This window comes from Saccostrea echinata, unplaced genomic scaffold (genome assembly GCF_033153115.1).
Source record: "Saccostrea echinata isolate AGI-Se365-2 ecotype Australia unplaced genomic scaffold, CSIRO_AGI_Sech_v1 ptg000001l, whole genome shotgun sequence".
Lineage (NCBI taxonomy): Eukaryota > Metazoa > Mollusca > Bivalvia > Ostreida > Ostreidae > Saccostrea > Saccostrea echinata.
Window position 1 is genome coordinate 31,147,130 of NW_026889750.1, and position 22,468 is coordinate 31,169,597.

The 22,468-nt window shown below is 34.7% G+C and overlaps 1 protein-coding gene across 1 annotated transcript in view; it reads right to left on the reverse strand.

Annotated features, from left to right (window-relative positions):
* The window catches only part of LOC133189411 (serine/arginine repetitive matrix protein 2-like), a 29,874-nt gene that overhangs the window by 4,046 nt on the left and 3,360 nt on the right, over positions 1-22,468 (reverse strand). The window contains exons 3-8 of the mRNA XM_061324791.1: positions 17,444-17,580; positions 15,926-16,068; positions 10,528-10,641; positions 10,015-10,110; positions 3,850-3,993; positions 3,427-3,539 (exon numbers count right to left, since the gene is read on the reverse strand). Coding sequence (XP_061180775.1) covers positions 3,427-3,539; positions 3,850-3,993; positions 10,015-10,110; positions 10,528-10,641; positions 15,926-16,068; positions 17,444-17,580 — 747 coding nt within the window. The remainder of the gene's footprint in view (positions 1-3,426; positions 3,540-3,849; positions 3,994-10,014; positions 10,111-10,527; positions 10,642-15,925; positions 16,069-17,443; positions 17,581-22,468) is intronic.

Consider the following 22,468-nt stretch of genomic DNA (forward strand, 5'->3'; position numbering starts at 1 on the left):
ATAAAGACTTGAGTTACTTAAAATCAAATTTTGAAAATCCAGAGATCTGTTTTGAGAAAATATGTCAATGAATAAGAACAAGAGGCCCAAGGGCCTTAACGGTCACCTGAGTATAAAACAACAATCCATAGAGTATAAATTGAAAGCTGCAAAAACAAACCCAGGTTATACAATATATATTAATTTTTTTTATTATTTTTGTTTTTGAGAAGATTTTTAAATGATCTTTCCTATATATTCCTAACTAAAACTTTGATCACCTGTTGTGCCCCCTCCCTACCCCAGGGGGTCAAGATTTGAACAAATATGAATTAACATTACCCAAAGGTGCTTCCATATAAATAAGACAAATCATGGCTTTGCTATTCTTGAGAAGAAGATTGTTAAAGATTTTTTCATATGTATTCATGTATAATCTTTGATCGTCCATTGTGGCCCCACTCTATCCCCAGAATCATGATTTGTATACTATATCTGAGGATGCTTCCATGTAAATATAACCAATCATGGCTTTGCTGTTTTTGAGAAAAGAATTTTTTAAAGATTTTTCCTGTGTATTCCAATGTAAAATTTTCATTGTCAATTGTGGCCCCACCCTACCCCCAGGGATCATGATTTAAACCAACTTGACTCTACACTACCTGAAGATGTTTCCACATAAGTTTCATCTTTCTTGGCCCAGTGGTTCTGGAGGAGAAGTTTTTTTTCAATGTATTCCCATGTAAAATTTTGATCATTCATTATGGCCCCGCCCTTCCCAAGGGGGTCATAATTTGAACAAATTTGAATCTACACTACCTGAGGATGTTTGCACACAAGTTTCATCTTTCTTGGCCCAGTGGTTCTGGAGAAGAAGATTTTTAAAGATTTTTCCTATGTATTCCTATGTAAAACTTTGATCGTCCATTGTGGCCCCACCCTAACCCCAGGTGTCATGATTTGATCAAAATTGAATCTACACTACCTGAGGATTTTTGCACATAAGTTTCATCTTTCTTGACCCAGCGGTTCTGGAGAAGAAGATTTTTAAAGATTTTTCCTATGTATTCCCATGTAAAACTTTGATCGTCCATTGTGGCCCCACCCTAACCCCAGGTGTCATGATTTGATCAAAATTGAATCTACACTACCTGAGGATTTTTGCACATAAGTTTCATCTTTCTTAGCCCAGTGGTTCTGGAGAAAAGATTTTTAAAGATTTTTCCTATGTATTCCTATGTAAAACTTTGATCATTCATTGTGGCCCCACCCTAACCCAAGGTGTCATGATTTGATCAAAATTGAATCTACACTACCTGAGGATTTTTGCACATAAGTTTCATCTTTCTTGACCCAGCGGTTCTGGAGAAGAAGATTTTTAAAGATTTTTCCTATGTATTCCTATGTAAAACTTTGATCGTCCATTGTGGCCCCACCCTACCCCTGGGGGTCATTATTTGAACAAACTTGAATCTACACTATCTGAGGATTTTTCCATATAAGTTTCATCTTTCTTGGCCCAGTGGTTCTTCAGAAGAAGACTTTTAAAAGATGTCATTAATTTTTCACTAATTCTTAATTATCTCCCCTTGGAAAAAGGATTGGCCCTTCATTTGAACAAACTTGAATCACCATTACCCAAAGATACTTTGTGGCAAGTTTGGGTTGAAATTGGCCCAGTGGTTCTTGAGAAGAAGTCGAAAATGTGAAAAAGTTTACGCACGACGCACACCAGCACGACGACGGATGAAAACAGATAGCATTAGGTCACCTGAGTGACTCAGGTGACCTAATAAAACGGCTATACAGTAAAACTTGCTCAGATCTACAGAAATTCAATGTATTAGACAACATTCTAAACAACATTTTGAACAACTGAATTTATTAGTCCCCTACCGGTGAAACCGGAGGGGACTATAGGTTTCCTCTGAGTCTGTCCGTCCATCTGTCTGTCTGTCTGTCTGTCCGTCTGTCTAGCTGTCCCTCTGTCTGTCTGTCAGTCTGTCCCACTTGGTTTTCCGCACTTTTTTCCTAAACGCTTGCAGATATTGAGCTGATTTTTGGTATGTGAGTGTATCTTGACGAGTTACAGACCAAGTTTGCATTTCGTTCCGCTTCATTGATTTCTGACGGAATTATGGCCTTTTCAATTTTTACGGGTTTTCCGCAATTTTCTTCTAAACGCTTGTAGATATTGAGCTGATTTTTGGTATGTGGCTTTACCCTGATTAGTTAAATATCAAGTTTGCATTTCGTACCGCTTCATTAATTTTTGACGGAATTATGGCATTTTCAATTCTTAACGGGAACCAGATTACACTTGCCAGTTGGGGACTAGTATTACTAATGCAATACTCTCAGAATGCTTGTTCCAAGGGACTTCCAAGTTTTCATCATAATAGATCTTTGTTACCAAGATTATTTAAATCTTCATTTTCCATGATTAATATGTGGACTTGACACAAGATTGTGCAAGACTGTATGTGGACTAGAATTGTCAGATTGAACTTTTGTTTATCTTGGTTATACATGTATTAACCAAGATTATGTAACTTTTTTATTTTCCATGATTAATATTTACCCTGGTACATCATATTTTTTAGATAAATACATATGGGGGGGGGGGGGGGGGGTCATCATTCTGATGACAGACTGCTATCACAGGGATTGACATTAACGGTTGTCCAATTGCCCGGGACAAGTAAATTCTCAGTTCGGGCAAGTAAAATTGTCGACGAACTTGTCCGATCGGACAAGTGAATTTTTTTCATACAAATGTACATATTTATTTAGTTTTCATTAATTTATAAATAGCACAGTAAATTGAATGCTTTACCGTTCATTTAAACATCGGGTTCGTTATTTTCTTTCGTAGTAAATACGCTCTACATCTTACAAAATTTTGTTAACTTCTTATTAGGAAATTAGATTATTTATTCACGCACAGAATATAAGTACAGTGTAACACGATGTATCCTGATCAAGATAAGATGTATGTTTCGTAGCAACTACTAGTATCTTCCTTTAGCGTTGCTTCACAGTTATCTCCGAAAGTCACGATTCAGAAAAGGATCCTACCGAAATTACTTTTAAGAAATATGAATTTTATTAAAAGGAAACGGAGGGTTATTGCTGCATGAAAGTGTGTGTTAAAAGGTTAAATTCACAAGTACAGTAGTATATATTTATGTACAGATGCAGCATCAACATTTTTTTCAAGTAGCTCAACTTGCCAAATTGACAGTAGTGTATTCGGTCACATTTTTTTCTTATCATAACATTTACAGTAATTAATAATTTTCTTCTCCTCAAAAATTCTTTCCTAATTTTGGGCAACAAAGTTTTGCATTCGAACGAGTCAAAGTTTGAGATCACTTGCCCGAAGGGCAAGTGAATCTGAAAGTTAATGTCTATCCCTGTATCACTAGTTAAGGATATGATCCATACCTGATCTCTCCATTGGGTGGTCTCTGAGTGGTGAAATGGACCGTGAGGTGGGTGACATAACAAGATAGGAATTGGTGTTCTCCACTGAATTAGGACTCCTTACCTCCAAGTGTCTGTAAGCAAATATATGAAACCTTATAAGGAAAACTAAAAAACCCATATGTATAACTGATATACAAACTACAGTTGTATCCAAGAACTCACGTTTAAGCTTAAAACTAAATACAGTAAAATATGCCTGTAACAAAGTGCCAGCAATGAATAATTATGATTTGTTATAAACATAATTCGTTTAGTATACCCTCAAGTTCATAATATGTTTTTAAACTAGGAGAAATTAGCTTCACTGTACTTTAGGGAGATTCTTGCTTTAAAGAGTACCCTGGTATAAAAGATTACATTGTCAATTATTTAAGTATTTACTTGACAATGGTTGAGTCAGGTCCTGGACTAGAGCCATACAATTCTGGACTTTTATATGTAAAACTGTCATGACGAGGTTTCTGCTGCTCCATTGAATTGGACAGGCCACGCTCACGGAAGGATTCAGATGGAGCCTTGTGGGAACTAAAATATATAGATCAAAGTGAAATTTAAGAAAGAGCAATATTAATTAAAGAGTAAAACACACATATAACAAAGTGCCAAAGACAGACAATATCGCTTCGTTATAAACATAATTCATTATAACCATTATGTTTATGATATATTTTTAAGCCACTTGGAATAAAAATTGAATAAAAATTACTTCTTAGTAAGCGTCAATTCTTTATAAGTGTGTTGGCTATGTGTTTTACTGTTCTAAAACTTCTCAAAGGATAATCATGAAATCTCAAAATTCACTCAAGAACTTTAACTACAAAGCATTTGCAATAAATAAATGGATATGTTTTGGTACCTGGTAGATGAACAAAAAAATCTTAATATTATGAATGATAATAAAAAAAATAGCTACAAAGTTTTAGTGTTTTCTATTAAATCTTTAGGGTACACATGTAGGAACAGTTACTTTAGTAGGAACAGTTACTTTAGACAGCTCTTGGGGATAAACATACATGCAAGCATGGCATACAACACAGACAACAAAATATCTGTTGATGTTACTGTGGATGATAATGATGTCATACTGATGGTATTGACTAACAGTGTCCAGATTATAAAACCAACTGATCATGTGGATAAAAGATCAATTAATTTAATGTCCTAAAGGTGCTTGGTATGTGACCTTTAAGTACGTCATATATAAGTACATAATAATTATTGTGTTTGCAGACATTGGAAATTCCAAATTATGACTGGTCAATCCCAGAGATCAACATTTCTCTCCTAAAGTACAATGATGCAAACAAACAGCATGAACAATCACTTTTCTAGCACCACATGTTTAAGAATTCTATCAAAAAAAAAAAGAAATTTTGTAACATCCTCATTTTATTTATCATTCAATTTGTTCAGAAATATTTAATTCCTGTGTTTGGCCAAAGTTATTGTACTATTCTGTCCTGCTGATTCTAAAATCTATTAAGCATTTTATCAATGAAATTAGAGATATGTCTAGTTATTAGATGTCAAGTACCTTATACTTGTGTAGAATATTTGGGGGGGGGGGGGGGGGGGGGGGGGCAAAAAAAACTACTGTATATGCCCCTGGCCATATTCATGGCAGGGCATGAAAATAGTATGCATGAGGTCTAGGGTGGGTGTTTTTTGTTTTGTTCTTTTTTAAACATGCCTATTTTATATATAGTTGTTTTTTTATTCTCAATTGTGTTCATTAATGAAAGCTTGAGAGAATAATATACTCCTGGGCCAGAAAATCGCCCTTCATTTTCATCAATATAGCAACTGCAAAATGCACAGCACTTTCAATTCTCACTTCCAGTCATAGAACAAAATCCAACCACATTACATATATTGCATAGAATTCAAATAAGAAAAAAAAAAATCTGTTCATTTTCTTCAAAAACATTTTAAGTGCATTTCATTACATAAAAGTTGTAGCAGATGTACACCAACAGTAGTGCTAAGGTTCACATAACACAATTTGTAAGTAAGAGGCCCAAGGGCCTTGACAGTCACCTGAGTATAATACAACACTGTAAAGGATCCACAGAAGTTTATTTTTATTTATCTATTATTTACATGTCTATCTAATCATTAAAAAGTATTGAATCAAAATTACATTATGTAACATCCATTAAAAATTCTTGTATAATTACTTTATTCAATTGACCTATAAATTACATTATTTACATTAATTATCATAGGTAAATAGCAAAGGGGGATTACTTCTCTCAGTAGTGTACATATTTCCCTACAAGATCAACAAAAAGTCTGTAAGCCAATGCTCACTAGTAATACCCCCGCTTTGATGTGAATATACATTCTGATGTGCATGTACACAAGTTCAGTTATGGACAAAGAGATGACAAAGATGAACAAGAAGTTAACATCAGATTCATACAAAAATGAATCCCACCATATTGCAGGCCTAAACAAAGAGTGTGCTAAAATTTCAAGCATCTGCAATCAGTAGTTGCTGAAAAAACTGCGACCAAAATTTTTTATGTATGGTATGGACAGATGCATGGATAAACAGGAAGTTGACATCAGATTTGTACAAAAATAAATCCCACCATATGGCATGCCTAAACAAAGAATGTGCTAAAATTTCAAGCATCTGCAATCAGTAGTTGCTGAGAAAACTGCGACCAAAATTTGTTTTGTATGGTATGGACAGATGCACGGAAAAACAGGAAGTTGACATCGGGTTTGTACAAGAATGAATCCCACCATATGGCATGCCTCAACAAAGTGTGTGCTAAAATTTCAAGCACCTGCGATGAGTAGTTGCTGAGAAAACTGTGACGAAAATTTGTTATGGACAGACAGACACACAGACACACAAGGGTAAAACAGTATACCCCCACTTTCCTTCGGAGAGGGGGTATAATAAAATCTGGTAAAAACCCCTTGCTCATTACAACCTTGTACTCTGAACCCTATAATTCAAGGAGCAGAAAAAAAGAGATTTTCAATGAAATAATGCATTTTCACTACATGAATCAATAGAGCCCTGCCCTTACAGAAGAACCCCTAACCCTGGGGCCATGAATTTCACAATTTTGTTAGAGGGCTCAGTGCTTATTACAATCATGGAAAAAGTCTGACTGCTTGATGCCACAGAGTAAAGAAGATTTTTGAAGGTTGCATTAATTTAACCCATGGGGGCAGGAACCATGAAATTTAAAATTTTTGTTCCCCTTCATCCATAGATGCTATATGCCAAAATTGGTTGAAATTGGTTAAGAGGTTCCAGAAAAGTAGCTAAAATGTTCATATGTTAATTAACACATGATGCATGACAGACGAAAACAAAAAGCAATAGGTCATCTGAGTGTCTCAGGTGACCTAAAAATGTTCCATTTTCATCGTTATCATTGACCCTGTCTTAAAAATCTAATGCTGTACTTGTCCAATAAAATTTAAAAAAAATTTCTCTTCAAATATTTCAAGCCAATGTGTAATTGTAACTAATGCTTTACTTGACCTTTGACCTCTGAGAATGACAGGGACTTTGCATGAGACTGCAACATCTTTTATTTTCAACTTGGCCAAAACATTAAGTTTATGTCAAGTCATGACAAAGTCAAGAAAACTTGGAACTGAGCAAAGATACTGAGAGACCCAAATGATAACATATCCCCCCCCCCCTTTTCCATCTCTGATTTCAGATTCCATACAATTCACTAACTCAACATGTAATATATATGTAAAAAATCAATAAAAAACTAGAACTGTCCAAAAGGGACAAATACCCCCCGCTGGGTTTTTCAGAGAAGGTACCAAATCACTAATGTTTTCTAGATGTGAGAGGTGTTCACAATTTGCTTAAACATTTAGAGTGAAAATTTAATTGCTCATTATATTTTTTTTAATGAATGAAACTAAGGTGCAGCCTAATAAAACATCAATACTAATAATTACGGTGTTTTTTATTACATTGAAAAAATAGTTCGCAACTATCTGTCATCTTTGTGAGACATGACACTCTGCAAATTGATTGTTGAAAAAAAATTTATCATAATTAATTATACAAAATCAAATTGATCTTAATACCTTTATATCAAACTCATTTTAAAAATAAAAGGCTGGTTCCAGTAACTATGTATTTTGACAGACATAAATTACAATTTAGAGACTTAGACAACAGAGATCTTTATTTCTTTCTGCCCAATTCCCCAGAGATATAGATAAGACCTGCTTGATCAGAGATGCCCTAACAGCTTCCCACACTGAACTCATTAATTAATCTTTAACTGGATGCATGTCCACTCATTACTCCCAAGGGACAAATGGATTTACACTATCTGCTGTGTAATGTAAAAACTGTTTTTAATACTTTGTGATTTTTTTTTAGTTCTAATGAGTTCTTTTAAGCTGTGGTTCACATTTTTGTACAGATGTTCTAGATTCTATGTCTCAAATCTTAGACATGAACCCAGAATGACTAAGTCAATAAAAATGAAAAAAAACAACTGTAAAATGCAGAAAAATTATCAAATAATGTTGAAAATACCAGGTGCACATCTTCATATAGTAAATAATAAGTGTACAAATTTTCATACAAATCTATGCAATAGTCTCTGGGAACAGATCCGGACAAAACCACATAATAACCAGAAGTCTCTGATGAGACTGTAGCTCTACTGGTTGTATTTATAAAGGAAGATAAAAGTAGCACTTGGACTTGAAACTTTGCAACAGCAATAAATAGAATAATGATCCTTGGTTTAGTCTCTTTTTGGCAAGATTTATTATTATATCAGACTAAAACTGTAGGAGGAGTAGCCTTTTAAAACAATTTTACTGAAATTTTGATTTAAGTAACCATGGCAACATCATTCAACAAAATCAAAAAACAATAACACCAATTATGTATCTCTGTAGTCTACTTGTATGCCACATTATTCTGAAATCAGACAAAAAGTGTAAGAGGAGTAGCGTTTTGAAAGTATTTCAAGAAAATTTCTATTTTTAGTAACCATGGCAACACCATTCATCAAAATCCGAAACTGGTACAGAGAATTATGTATCTTAGTGTAGTTTACTTGTATGCTAAGTAATACTAAAATCAGACCAAAACTGTAGGGGTAGCATTTTGAAGGTATTCAAGGAAATTTCTATTTTTAGTAACTATGGCAACAGTGTTCATCGAAATCAAAAACTGATGAACAGAATTATGTATCTTAGTGTAGTCTACTTGTTTGCCAAGTTATATTGAAATCAGACCAAAACTGTAAGAGGAGTAGCATTTTGAAAGTATTTCACAGAAATTTCTATTTTTAGTTACCATGGCAACGTCGTTCATTGAAATCAAAAACCGATAGTCAGAATTATGTATCTTATTATAGTCTACTTGTGTGCCAAGTTATATTGAAATCAGATCAAAACTGTAGGAGGAGTAGCATTTTGAAAGTATTTCACAGAAATTTCTATTTTTAGTAACCATGGCAACACCGTTCATCGAAATCAAAAACTGATACACAGAATTATGCATCTTAGTATAGTCTACTCGTGTGCCAAGTTATACTGAAATCAGATCAAAACTGTAGGAGGAGTAGCATTTTGAATGTTTTTCACAGAAATTTCTATTTTTAGTAACCATGGCAACACCGTTCATCTAAATCAAAAACCCATACACAGAATTATGTATCTTAGCGTAGTCTACTTGTGTGCCAAGTTATATTGAAATCAGACCAAAACTGTAGGAGGAGTAGCATTTTGAAAAATTGTTTACAGACGGACAGACAGACAGACAGACAGACGGACGGACGACGGACACATTACTATCGCATAAGCTCTTCTGGTCTCTGACCAGTAGAGCTAAAAATGAAAAAAAAACACCTGTAAAATGCAAAAAAATTATCCAATCATGATGAAAATACCAGGTGCACACCTTCATATGGCGAATAATAAGTGTACAAATTTTCAGACAAATCCTTGCAACAGTTTCCAAGAAATGGTCCGGACAAAATCTCGTCTACAGACAGACAGACAGACAGACGGACAGACAGACGGACAAGCTGATTCCAATATACCCCCCCTAAACTTCGTTTGCGGGGGGTATAAAAAATACCTGTAGCAAAATGCATAAATTAAATACATAAGTTTATGTGACTGTATGTTTTGTTAAATGAATTATGACATATATATATATAATAATATATATCTGAAAATCATGAAAGAAGACATAATATTGACACACCCTATTGCCTCAGGACAAAACTAAACATATTGGACAATACACTTTACAACATAACAAGTTAATCTTATAGACAGACATTTATGTCATCTCTTTTTTGCACAGATTCACACTAAATCAAATCAAATACCAATTTTGAGCAATGTAATCTACATCAACATAATGACAGTGAAGTGTTAGCCTTAAATCCTTTAAAAAGCCAGCGATTCTTACTTCAGCAGAGTGTATGTGAGTTTTGTGTGTGTGAGATGGTGCGTGTTTATGTATTCAACCAGTTTAGATAAGAACATGCACACTATATGTATATACACCTATATACACACCTGGCAGGACTTGTACTGATCTGGGGCATTGAGTTAACTTCAGGGGGCAGGGCACTGCCAGGACGAGGTACTTTTTTCTTCTTATTTCTAAGTGAACTATCGAAAGAAATTCAAACAAACATTACATACATGCAAAAAGTGATACAAATGGTTTGAGAGATTAGAAATTGTTCAAATTAGACATGATGCAAAATTAAAACAAAAGACACATTGGCCTTTTAATGGTCAAAAGTGTTTTAAAGCAAAAAATATCAATTTTTAGCTTTAAAAGCAACAGCTCAAAGCAACTCTCTTAGGAGCATGGATATCAGCTAATGTGCATGTACTTTTAAATCAGATAGTTGTTCTTAAACACATTGTTCATGCAAGAACCTCCTAAACAAAAATCTTTTTTTTTAACAAATCTATCAATAAATATGCTGTTGATTAGCTCAGAGCTCCTTCACTTAGATCTCCCAAACAAACCTCTCCCCCCTTCTTTCTCCCTTACAATTCACTAAATTCATCACTTACCCTTGACCTTGACTGCCCTCTCGGCTGCGACTTTCATGAGTCTCCATCTCTGCATCTCGAAGACGACCAGAAGAACTTGTGTTACTGCGAGAGCGAAAAGGCTCTCTCATTGCACTGCAAAATTACGTTATGTAGCATAAGAATTTGGCATAATTTTTCCATTCTACAACACAACAGTACAGTAAAATAGTAATATTGCTATTAGCATCATTGAAAATATAAAGCATCTTTAAGTATAAATTTCCTTCCAGTTGTGATTCCTCCTTCTTAGACACCAGTCCTTAGGCTTCATTAAAACCAAGTTTTCTTATGTTGGAAGCTTTGTGTGCATGTTAGAAAATGGAAATGTATGTATGAAAGGTTTTAAAACTCTGGCCTATGGCTCAAGTGAGCTCAAAATGGCAAGAAAACTGAAATAAAAAAAAAATGCCCCCTCCCCCACAAATATCATAAGCATAAGATTTTTCATGGTAATACAGCATATGGAACTCGATCATTGAAAAACTCTATGGCTTTATATCATGGAATCCCAGTTTTTTTAACACTAAAATTTAATCAATTTTCAAATGAAGAAGTCAATTACAGTCAAACCTCTCAATTCTAAAGGAATATGTGCATAGGACTTCCAAATCACTTTGACATATCCATGGTATTCGATATATTGGTGCTCAAGATACCATAGTTCAACTGTATTATAAAACTAATTAACACATAACAGCTAGTGTTTACACTATCTAAGAAAAAAAAAGAGTCATTATAATGATTATGAGCATTTAAAATAACTTATGAGGGTCAAGGAAAATTTTAGAAGGTCAAAATGCACTATGGTTTTGCTTTTGATAGATCATGATAGATAGCTTTGTTTTCTAAGTCAACCAAGCTAGTGGTCGAGCCACTCTTGTCTAAACTTTCTGTATATAAATTATAACTGGTGTTGTTGGAACCAAGACCAGATTCATTGTGGTTCTTGTCAAGAACTTCAGCTTTGATGCCGTTTTTATTACCATCTCCACACCAGCCTTTTTGCCAAAGGCAAACTTACAAGATAATGACCTGTCTTTTTATTTGGGCTTCTGGTTTTATTTGGGGTATTGCATAGGTCGTTCGAAAATGTTATTAGCTCTGGCGGGATTTTTAAATTTTTTTCATTTCTTTATTTACTTTTTTTGTAGCATTATTTTGACACTGAGATTTATTTTTTCATGCACATTTACATTGGTATTTCTATAACTGTCTCCTCTCTTGACTAAGTTTATGGTGCCATATTATTGTGATAATCACATACATTTGTCATTTTTATATTTAATACATGTACATGAAATAAATGATAATGACAAGCACTCCAAACATAATACAATTATTTTTTTTTTTAAGAAATTGCAAAGACCAGGCTAGTATTGTTAATTCAAGTATCTTTTAAGTAACAGGTTCAAACGGTCACTAAATAAGTAAATGGAAAGTCAATACTGATACACAGCACAGATCAAACAATGTGATATATAGGGCTGGGACGATATATCGAGATATCGATAATATCGATTCAATGTGAAGATGATATGCATATCGATACATATGAAGAAATATCGAATATCGCAAAAAAAATTCTGACTTATGTTTTTCTCTGTTTTCTTAACATTTTGGGTTAAATATATAAAATAAATATGCAAAATATAAATATGAAATACATAATAATTAATACCACTTGGGTAAAATGATTTTGTTTTACAACAGATATAACACTTCTTTGAATAAATTATTCTTATTTGTGAAGAAATGTTTCGTTCATTTCACTATAAAAATTTTTTATAACCAAATCAACATATCGTGATACATATCGTATCGTGGTTCAAATATCGTGATACGTATTGATATACAAAAAGCTGTATCGTCCCAGCCCTAGTGACATATCATTTTCTTATTTCCTATGTAGCTTGTAACACGAGCTTTGATTGGTTACAAAGTCGGGTGTAAATTTCCGTACACCCGACTTGAGCTGGGGGTAAAAAACGTGATGTCACAATGCATAGTTTCTCTATGATAAAAAAGCAAATAACGTCACGACTTGTTTACAAAGAATTTATTTGGGTACATAGGAAATAAATTTGTTATCCAGGTCCAATCAAGGGTGTACGGGGATTTACCCTGCACTGGCCGGGGTTGTATTCCATACACCCTTCGGCCTCTGGGTGTATTATATAAAACCCGGGGTAAATCCCTGTACACCTTTGATTGGACCTGGATAACTAATAATATTCATGGTTGTGACATCACAATGGTTTTTGCATGAACTTGATCAAGTAAATTGTTATACTTTCATGTTAAATAGTCAAATTTGATTTGTTTAAAAAAAATTGTTAAATAGTAATAATGCCCTACCATGTGCATAAACTACATCCTACAGTTAACATTACATAGTAATGGTTGAAAATGCTCACCAAGGCTCGGGGATAAAAACAAACAACTAGCTGGATAAAAAATCATATCCAATCCCAAACCATGGGAGATCTTATATTTATGGCACATAATCATGGTAATAAGGTTCATTTCTGGGATATTGTACCCAAATGTGTAAATCCATGGAAATATATACCTAGTATGTAAAGGAGTACACAATATCTGTTCTAATCATAGCAATTGGTGGAAACAAGCTCATTCATTAACAATTACCTTTTCCCCTCAGCCACATACAAGAAATCAATTTGTAACAGCAATTTAAGTTGGAACAAAGACTATTAACCTAGTATGTCTGAATAGTATTTAAGAGGATGTTATTGCTATTTCAAATGCATTGGTAACATAAATTTTATTTCAGTCATGGAGTGGAATATAAAATCAGCTAGCATAATGCACCTATTCATCATCTGAGAGTGAAAAGCACTAAATACAACCTCCTCCTATCAGAGCAACAACTATTGCATTTGTCTCCCACTTATCACCTACACAGATGTCATCACCACTTGTCCATGACAACACACAAGGACTGGTATCTCATCAGAAAATCAAATCGTTTTTAGTAATAGAGTAATTGACAAACACAAATCACAACCCTAAAAATTAATTCCATTTTCTATAGACTTATATGGTATACAATAACATAGTACCATATTCTCCCTATAAACTGTTTCACCATAACTGAGATACTGCAGGGCAAAATAATATACCGGTAGTTTGGTGAAAAATGACATAAAAGCAATTGTTTGATATACCGGTATGGTCATTTTTAAAATCATTTGTCAATAAAAAATTTGCCAAACAATATTTTGGCCTGCAAAAGAGTAGTACCGCAGTTATCATGAAAGGGCTAATTAAGCATCCCCGGGCTAGAGAATTTTCTGACTGTCTGAGAATAAGAGCTCCCCTTCATTCACTTACTGTCTCATCAGAGTTTTCCAAATCCATAAGATTTACATGCAAAACCAAAGAAGATTGGAATATGTTCTATGATATTGACCATGTCATTGATCTGTGTAAGCAGAAAAGAGTGACTGACAGTCTTGAACAATTTATTTTACCCACAAAACTTTTGAAGGATAGAGTTAGGGCATAAACTTACTGTAAACCAATTACTATTCGCAACTCTTTTATTTGCGATTCTTCAGTTTGGAATCCATCCGCGACTACTAATTTTCGCGACCGATGCAACATTCTACATAAATACATGGGCAAATAATGGTTTGCAACAATAAATATTTGCGAGTAAAAAAGGGTCGCGAAACTTGCGGAAATTTCTTGCTCAAGAATAAAAGTTGGTTTACAGTAATTAACTTTTGACACAATTTCAACATGACTACCAAAAACTGTCGCCTCTTTGCAATTGTCTAAGCTCCAGGAAGCTTAGTACAGAGAATACGGTTCTAAATTAATGTCCAAGTTACCTCTCCATTCCTTAAAAGAATGGAGCTGAGGCCCCAATTAGGGCCCATTGCTTTTGAGGAATGGGGAGATAGGAGGATACTGACCTACTTAAAATCCACTTTTTTAAATGTTTGTAATTATCTTTGTCTATATATGATACAGACCTGTTTTAAGATTATTTAGAGAATGAAACAGGTCCTCTATCTCCACCCCCAAACTTGTACCTACAATAGAGAACCTGTCCAGTTCTCTAAATGATTTGTGACACAATTCAATCAAAATAAGCAACTCCCACTTTTAACTGTGCAACATCTGCAGTATATATAGATCTGGGGACAACGTAAGAGTCAGTCAGATCATATATGACAATGGGGTAGCCACATGTTGAACTGAGCTCTCTTGATTTCTCAACGGTGGATGATTTAACCTAATAATGTGACATTAAAGAGACTGATGCTGATTGATACATTTGAGGAGTTTCAAAATCTAAGTTAACCTAGATACAAATACTGGTGATACAGACAGCTCTTCTATGGACTTTGATGTTACAATTTTTTTTTTAATTTTAATGCAACAATAAGTGAAGTAAAGAAGATTTGGGTTAATTGCCAGGAGATGAGACTTTAAGAGTTTTTAAAAATCAGAACACTAAATCCAATAAAAATTACATCAGTCTTGGTAGGCTGGTAAGCAGAGTACCCACTTAGATGGAGAAGGCCCTAGATTTGAAAACCAGCATCACCACACAGTTTTCTTATTAAAACATAACTACCACGTAACTTTATAACATTTTCTGCACCTTAGCACCAATAGAGGTACAAGTGGATTTTAATTAGATTGATGTCAAGTTTACTCATATATACCATGAACGCACCTCTGATGATTTTTTGATGAAATCCTTGAAGTCTGTCACTTGAAGGGAGTGTAATACTTAAACATGGTCAATCAGTAAAGGGTCATTACAAAGCTATTGTTCTTTTGTAACACTTAAAAAAACTCAAATTCCTATATCTTTTTTAATTTTCAATACACACAAGGCTTACCATTTGTGTCACACAAGGCTGACCATTTGTGTGATGACAATTTAAAAGTTAATTAACATCAGTAATTAGTACACATTATGGAACCTTTTTCTCCCTTTACTAAAATTCTTCAAAACAGTCTGTACGTTATTACTGCACAAAACACTCACAAAACAATATTACACAGCACAACATGATGTCATAATAGGCGCTGTACGGGAGTGATGAAACTTATATCGGGGAGAAACAATTTCACAAACCATAGACACCTGAATATATAATTATGTCATCGGTGGGGTAAATCTGTTGTGTAGTTTTGTAGTGACTGGCTATGGGGTGATACCTGGTTAGTAAATATCATACCTGACTCACCACTTTTGACTCCACATGAGCTAAAAACTCAGATTTCATACTGATATCTCTACTGAGTGATTTTATCAGAATTTAATAATGATTGGTCTATAGACAGCAAATCTTATAAAGAAACTCTACAATAATTCACTGTGTGATGATTTACTCACCTCAGTAGCACCTCGTGCATGCTCTGTGCTATATATGCATCATCCACCTGCATCCAGAGCTCCCCTGAACCTGTTGGAGAATGGCGGCCAAGCTCCATGAAGAAAAATGCCTCTTTATGGCCACATCTCCTTATGTTCATCATCTAAAAAATTAACCAACTGTAGACTAAAGAGGTAGATTTTGAAATCATAAACAGGGTAAATCTTCAGTTTTGTTTGAATTATGGAATGTCACACATTATATATATATATGTACGAGAGAGGGATATCAAAAAATGGTGAAAGAATAGAAAATGTCCACATTGTCAAAGGAAATACACATGACAAAATAGTCATGTAAGGTTGAACACTATTTAACTAACTTAACATTTAGCCTTTTCCTTTTCTTACCTCCCCCCCCCCCCCCCCCCCCAGCTTTTATACACTGTATATATAGTTCTTGAATTTGAAGCACTTAACATCTGGTTCACTGATGTTTTAATTATTAACTAGATATCATTGAGATGGTGCCATCTCAAAGGGCCCTGCTTTTAGCAACAAACAGGAAAATGTAAGGTAGCCTATTTTTTACCTTGACCTAGAAACTTTGTTCAAGTTCACTGCACATCCATTGACCAGTGGCACTCTGTGAGTGAAGTATGAGCCACATTGGACCAAGGGGAGAGAAGATATGCTCCAGACAAGGATTTTTCATATAATTCTGCTATGACCTTAACCTTAGACTTAGACACATGGTTCAAGGTCACTGCACACCCTTTACCCAAAGGCACTCTGTGGGTGAAGTATGAGCCAGATTGGGCCAAGGAGAGAGAAAATATTTTTGACCTTGACCCGTGACCTAGAAACTTCATTCAAGGTCACTGCACATCCACTGACTAGTGGCACTCTGTGAGTGAAGTCAATGAGCCACATTGGACCAAGGGGAGAGAAGATATGCTCCGGACAAGGATTTTTCATATTATTCTGCTATGACCTTAACCTTAGACCTAGAAACATGGTTCAACGTCACTGTACACCCTTTACCCAAAGGAACTCTGTGGGTGAAGTAGGAGCCAGATTGGGCCAAGGAGAGAGGAAATATGCTACGAACAAGAATTTAAACAGAGAGGCTATTTTTGACCTTGACCTTGAAACTTCATTCAAGGTCACTGCACATCCATTGACCAGTTGCACTCTGTGAGTGAAGTGTGAGCCACATTGGACCAAGGGGAGAGAAGATATGCTCCGGACAAGGATTTTTCATATAATTCTGCTATGACCTTAACCTTAGACCTAGAAACATGGTTCAAGGTCACTGCACACCCTTTATCCAAAGACGCTCTGTGGGTGAAGTAGGAGCCAGATTGGGCCAAGGAGAGAGAAGATATGCTCCGGGCAAGAGAACGTCGGATGGACAGACTGATCACTATAGGGTGCCCACAGAGCGGGGCCCTAATAAACACCTTTTATCTTAGAAAAATGACTTTACAAATCAGACAAAATCTGGAAATGATAAAGCAGCAATTTCAGACTACTCACCTGGATTTCAAAGTCCACTTTATTGGAATTATTCCTGACAAAACAGACTGTATCCTTAAGACAAAAGCGGTAGCCCCCACACAAGTGCTTGCTTACTCCAAGTCCCTTAGGTTTTATTTCCACTTGCCATATATAATCTGAAGTCAAAGGAAAGATACATGTATTATATAACACAATATAAGGATCTGTTGATGTAGTGAAGAAAAGAAGGGAGAAAGGAAGGAAGATATATCTATTTTTTTTTGGGGGGGGGAGGAGGAGGAGGGGGAGGGAGGCATTTCATAAAGATTCCAGTGGTAATTCTTACACCTTTACTTAAATTTTTTTCTAAATTTTACATGTATAACAATTCATGTAAATCTGATGTCTTATTTTTTGTGCAAAACTATAGATTTCTATACAACTGAGCTGGCCGGTATTAAAGGTGAGGTCAGCCATACATTATAAATGAAATAACTGCAGTGGGTATTTTTCACTTAATAAAACAACAACAATTTTAAGATGATTTACTCTTACCTTCTTAAACATTTCTTTTTCAATTCTAATAAAGCCATGATCAACAAAAATAAACACTTTCAAACACCAATTATAACCATATGTAGAGGATAGAAAAGTACAAATGACTTCATCAAGTCACGTGAAGGAAACTAAAATCTGAGACAGATAATGAAATAATTACATCTATAACTTACTGGTAAATCATCAAATATTAAAAGATAAAATGATTCTTATTATCCTCTGACAGACAAAAATCAAATTCATTTACAACTGACAGACAAAAATCAAATTCATTTACAACAATTTAATAATAATTAACATTAAGACCTTTTTTTTATTTAAAACCGGCTGCTCATTTTTTTGAATTTTTAGGAAAAAGATAAAATTGAGAAAAACATAAGTAAAGGTAGATCAAGATGCATGGCTTGGCAGCAAGTTGGCTTAGTGTAAAATTTATCAATGGGAGTGCTGTACAAAAAGTTTTCGCCCGTTCAAAGGACAACCAACATGCTGGCAACTTTGTTGTACAATGGCATGTTGGTGAGATAATTATGTATCTGTAACCAAATGTACCTGCATATATATTAATTTCATCTCACAGGTTAAAAACTGCCCATGTTAGTTAGAGACTTCTTCATGTCATTCCTATTGCTTACAGGCTAACTAACATTCATTAGAAAAAGATCACCTATGCATAACTTAAAATGTAATAATGAGTAAACCTATGGAAGAAATAAAGCCTATTTGGAAAATAAACAATAGCAAAAAAACAAGATGTGTTTGTGAAACACTATGCACCCGGTGGCAACAAAGTTCAAAAAAGCTATTTTTAGCGTATAGGTCACAGTGAAGGTCACAAGGTCATTGACCTTGGTGTCATTTGAAAGAACTTAATTAGTGGAGTATGCATATCAAATATGAAGTCTCTATCTCCTATGGTTCAAAAGTTATGGTGAAGGTTAAAGTTGACAACAGACAGACAAACAGACAGACAGGACAAAAACAATATGCGCCCCCGAACTATCGATCCAGGTGCATAAAAAAAAATGAAATACTTCAACTACTAAAGAAAACACGTCCCTGCCTATTATTTGCTAGGAATATCTAATTCAGGTTTCAAGTAATATTTTAAGAACAAATTTAACACTCACTCAACATATATTTTCAAAAAATTCAGATATATTGAAGGAGTGAAGAAAATTTACATTGTTGAAAATCATATATTTTGACCAACATCTCAAATTTATATCACTGGCCTCAACTGGCAGATGATAAAAGAACTGCGAACGATAGTATTGTTCTCCCGCCTACCTCCAAGTCAATTTTCAAAAGTTAACACATTTGAATGATTTTTCATATCTATATAGATATTTATATGAATTTTTATAAAACATTACTTCTTTGGGAAAACAAAGAGAGATAACTCTATAATTTTGGTAAAACTTGTGTTTTTCACTATAGAAATCAACGGAAAATATTTTCAAAACATCCCCCCCAACTGGCTCCTTATCAAAAAAAAAAAGTCGCCAATGCATATTTTTAGTCACCGGGTAAATTTTTCTTAGGCACCAATTTAAAAACTGATACTAGTCAATATTATATAGAGACATGTCCATTGCTAACTTTTAAACTTCTTTTCTGCTCTTCATAAAAAAAAAATGAAAATGTTTATGGACCATGGAATTAGCTCTTATCTTATGGTCTCTGACCAGTACAGCTAAAAGGAAAAAATCAATGAATTTATATTAAAATGTTTACCAGTCATACTGACTGTTAGATAAAATGTCAAGGGGAGCCCTGGGATTTAAGACATTAATGGACTGATGGGGATCCACTACTACAACTCAAAATTCCTCACTGTCTATACTGAATGCAGAAAATTGTTCTTTACATTATTCCCAAACTTCTCTTAAAGCTATCCTACTGCAATATTATAACACATACAGAGGCATCATTTAGTCATTTTTGTAATTATCTGTAAATTAAGCTTTTAATAACAATGAACAATTCAGACTCATTTGATAAACAAGAGGACCATGGGCCACATTGCTCACCTAAGCACTTTGGCTAGGAGTTCAGTATTTTATGAGTGGTATCAACCTATCTCTAAGGGGAGGGGGACATAATTTGAACAAACTTGAATCTACACTAACTTGAAGGATACTACCATATTTCTTTGACAAATCATGGCTTTAGAAGTTTTTAAAGAGATTTTTTCCTTGAAGTTTTATCTTCTATTGTGGCCCCAATCTACCCCCAGGGGTCATAATTTGAACAAACTTGAATTTAAACTATCTGAGGATGCTTCCATATAAATATGACCAATTATGGCTTTGCTGATCTTGAGAAGAAGATTTTTAAAGATTTTTCCTGTGTATATCTATGTAAATCTTTGATCGTCCATTGTGACCCCACCTATACCCGAGGGTCATGATTTGAACAAACTTGAATCTACACTACCTGACGTAGCTTCCATATAAATATGACCATTCCTGCCTCTGCTCAGTGCTGTTCTTGAGAAGAAGAATTTTAAAGATTTTTCCTATGTATTCCTGTGTAAAACTTCTATAGTTCATTGTGGCCCCACCCTATCCCCTGGGGTCATGATTGAACAAACATGAATCAACTCTACCTGAGGATGTTTCCACAAGTTTCATCTTTCCTGGCACAGTGGTTCTGGAGAAGAAGGTTTTTCCTATGTATTCCTATGTAAAATTGTGATCATCCATTGTGGCCCCACCCTACCCCTGGGCATCATAATTTGGACAAATATAATTCTACACTACTTGAGATTGCTTCCATATAAATATGACCAATCATTGGTTAGTGGTTCTTGTAAGGGTGCAACGATAAACCGTTTGACGGTATATCCCGGTATATTTTTCAAAGGTTCAATTCACAATACGCTAAACTGATATCGCGGTTCGGTTCAATCGGTCAAGAATTATCCGAATCGTCCGTTTTGTTTCCTTTTTTACAATTTCAAAATGGCTTCCGCGCAAAACGTGAGGTCGCCGATAATGCATTAACGGAAGTTAAACTCATCTCCAGCATCTTACAGACCTCAGATTTAACACGGAGAAGGACGTAATGTGATTAAAAGTTATAGATGTTAAGACAAATGATAAACCCTTTAGATCGTAACGTATTCTTTGGTAGTACACGATATTTCATCACATGTGTATTTTGATGAAAATTCACTGTCTTGTTAACTAAAACGTGTTAACACGAGGAATATGACAACTGGTTTTCTACGTAAATAAAAGAATGAATGTCTTCCTTTTTCATTCCAATTTAAAAGGAAGATTATTAGGAAAGGTCCCCGTAATTCCCTGTAAATGTTCATCATTGGTTTAGAATATTGTCAAAACTCAAAGATCTACCTAACAATCCAATTCAAGTTAACAAAATTTTATTTTAATTATTATTAAAAAATATGAACATTTTATGTAACCCTGTCAAGTTTTAAAAAAATACGATGACAAACTTGAAAGACTTTAACCTTGTCATGTATCGTGATACGTATCGTGTCGTGAACTGAATACCGTGATACATATCGTATCGTGAGGTTAGTGTATCATTGCACCCCTAGGTTCTTGAGATGAAGATTTTTCAAGATTTTTGTATGTAAAATTGTGATCATCCATTGTGGCCCCACCCTACCCCCGGGAATCATGATTTGGACAAATATAATTCTACACTACTTGAGGATGCTTCCATATAAATATGACCAATCATTGCTTAGTGGTTCTTGAGAAGAAGATTTTTCAAGATTTTTGTATGTATTCCTTTGTAATTCTCTGATCATTCATTGTGGCCCCACTCTAAAGATTTTTTTTTAAGTATTGCCATGTAAATCTTTGATCATCCATTGTGGCCCCACCCTATCCCCTGGGGTTATGATTTGAACAAACTTTTATCTACACTACCTGAGGATTTTTCCATATAAAAATGACCAATCATGGATTTGCTTTTCTTGAGAAGAAGATTTTTAAAGATTTCTCCTATGCACTGAACGGTAAATCTTTGATCATCCATTGTGGCCCCATCCTACCCTGGGGGTCACGATTTGAACAAATTTGAATCTACACTACCTGAGGTTACTTCCAAATAAATATGACCAATCATGGCTTTGCTGTTCTTGAGAAGAAGATTTTCAAAGATTTTTCCTCTGTATTCCTACGTAAAACTTTGATTGTCCATTGTGGCCCTGCCCTACCCCGGGCGGTCTTGATTTGAACATACTTAAAACTACACACTACCGGAGGATGTGTCCACATAAGTTTCAGTGGTTCTTGAGAAGAAAATGTTAAAAGTTTACAGATGGACAGACAGCTAGATGGATGATGGACAAAATGTGATCAGAAAAGCTCACTTGAGCTTTCAGCTCAGGTGAGCGAATAATCCAGTGTATGCTAATGAGTGATTGCCTAAAGGATTGTCCATGCACACTCTAATCTAACCCTGGATAATCCAGCAATCAATGCTGTTGATCATGTCACATTTTTTTACAACTTGTAAAGTGTT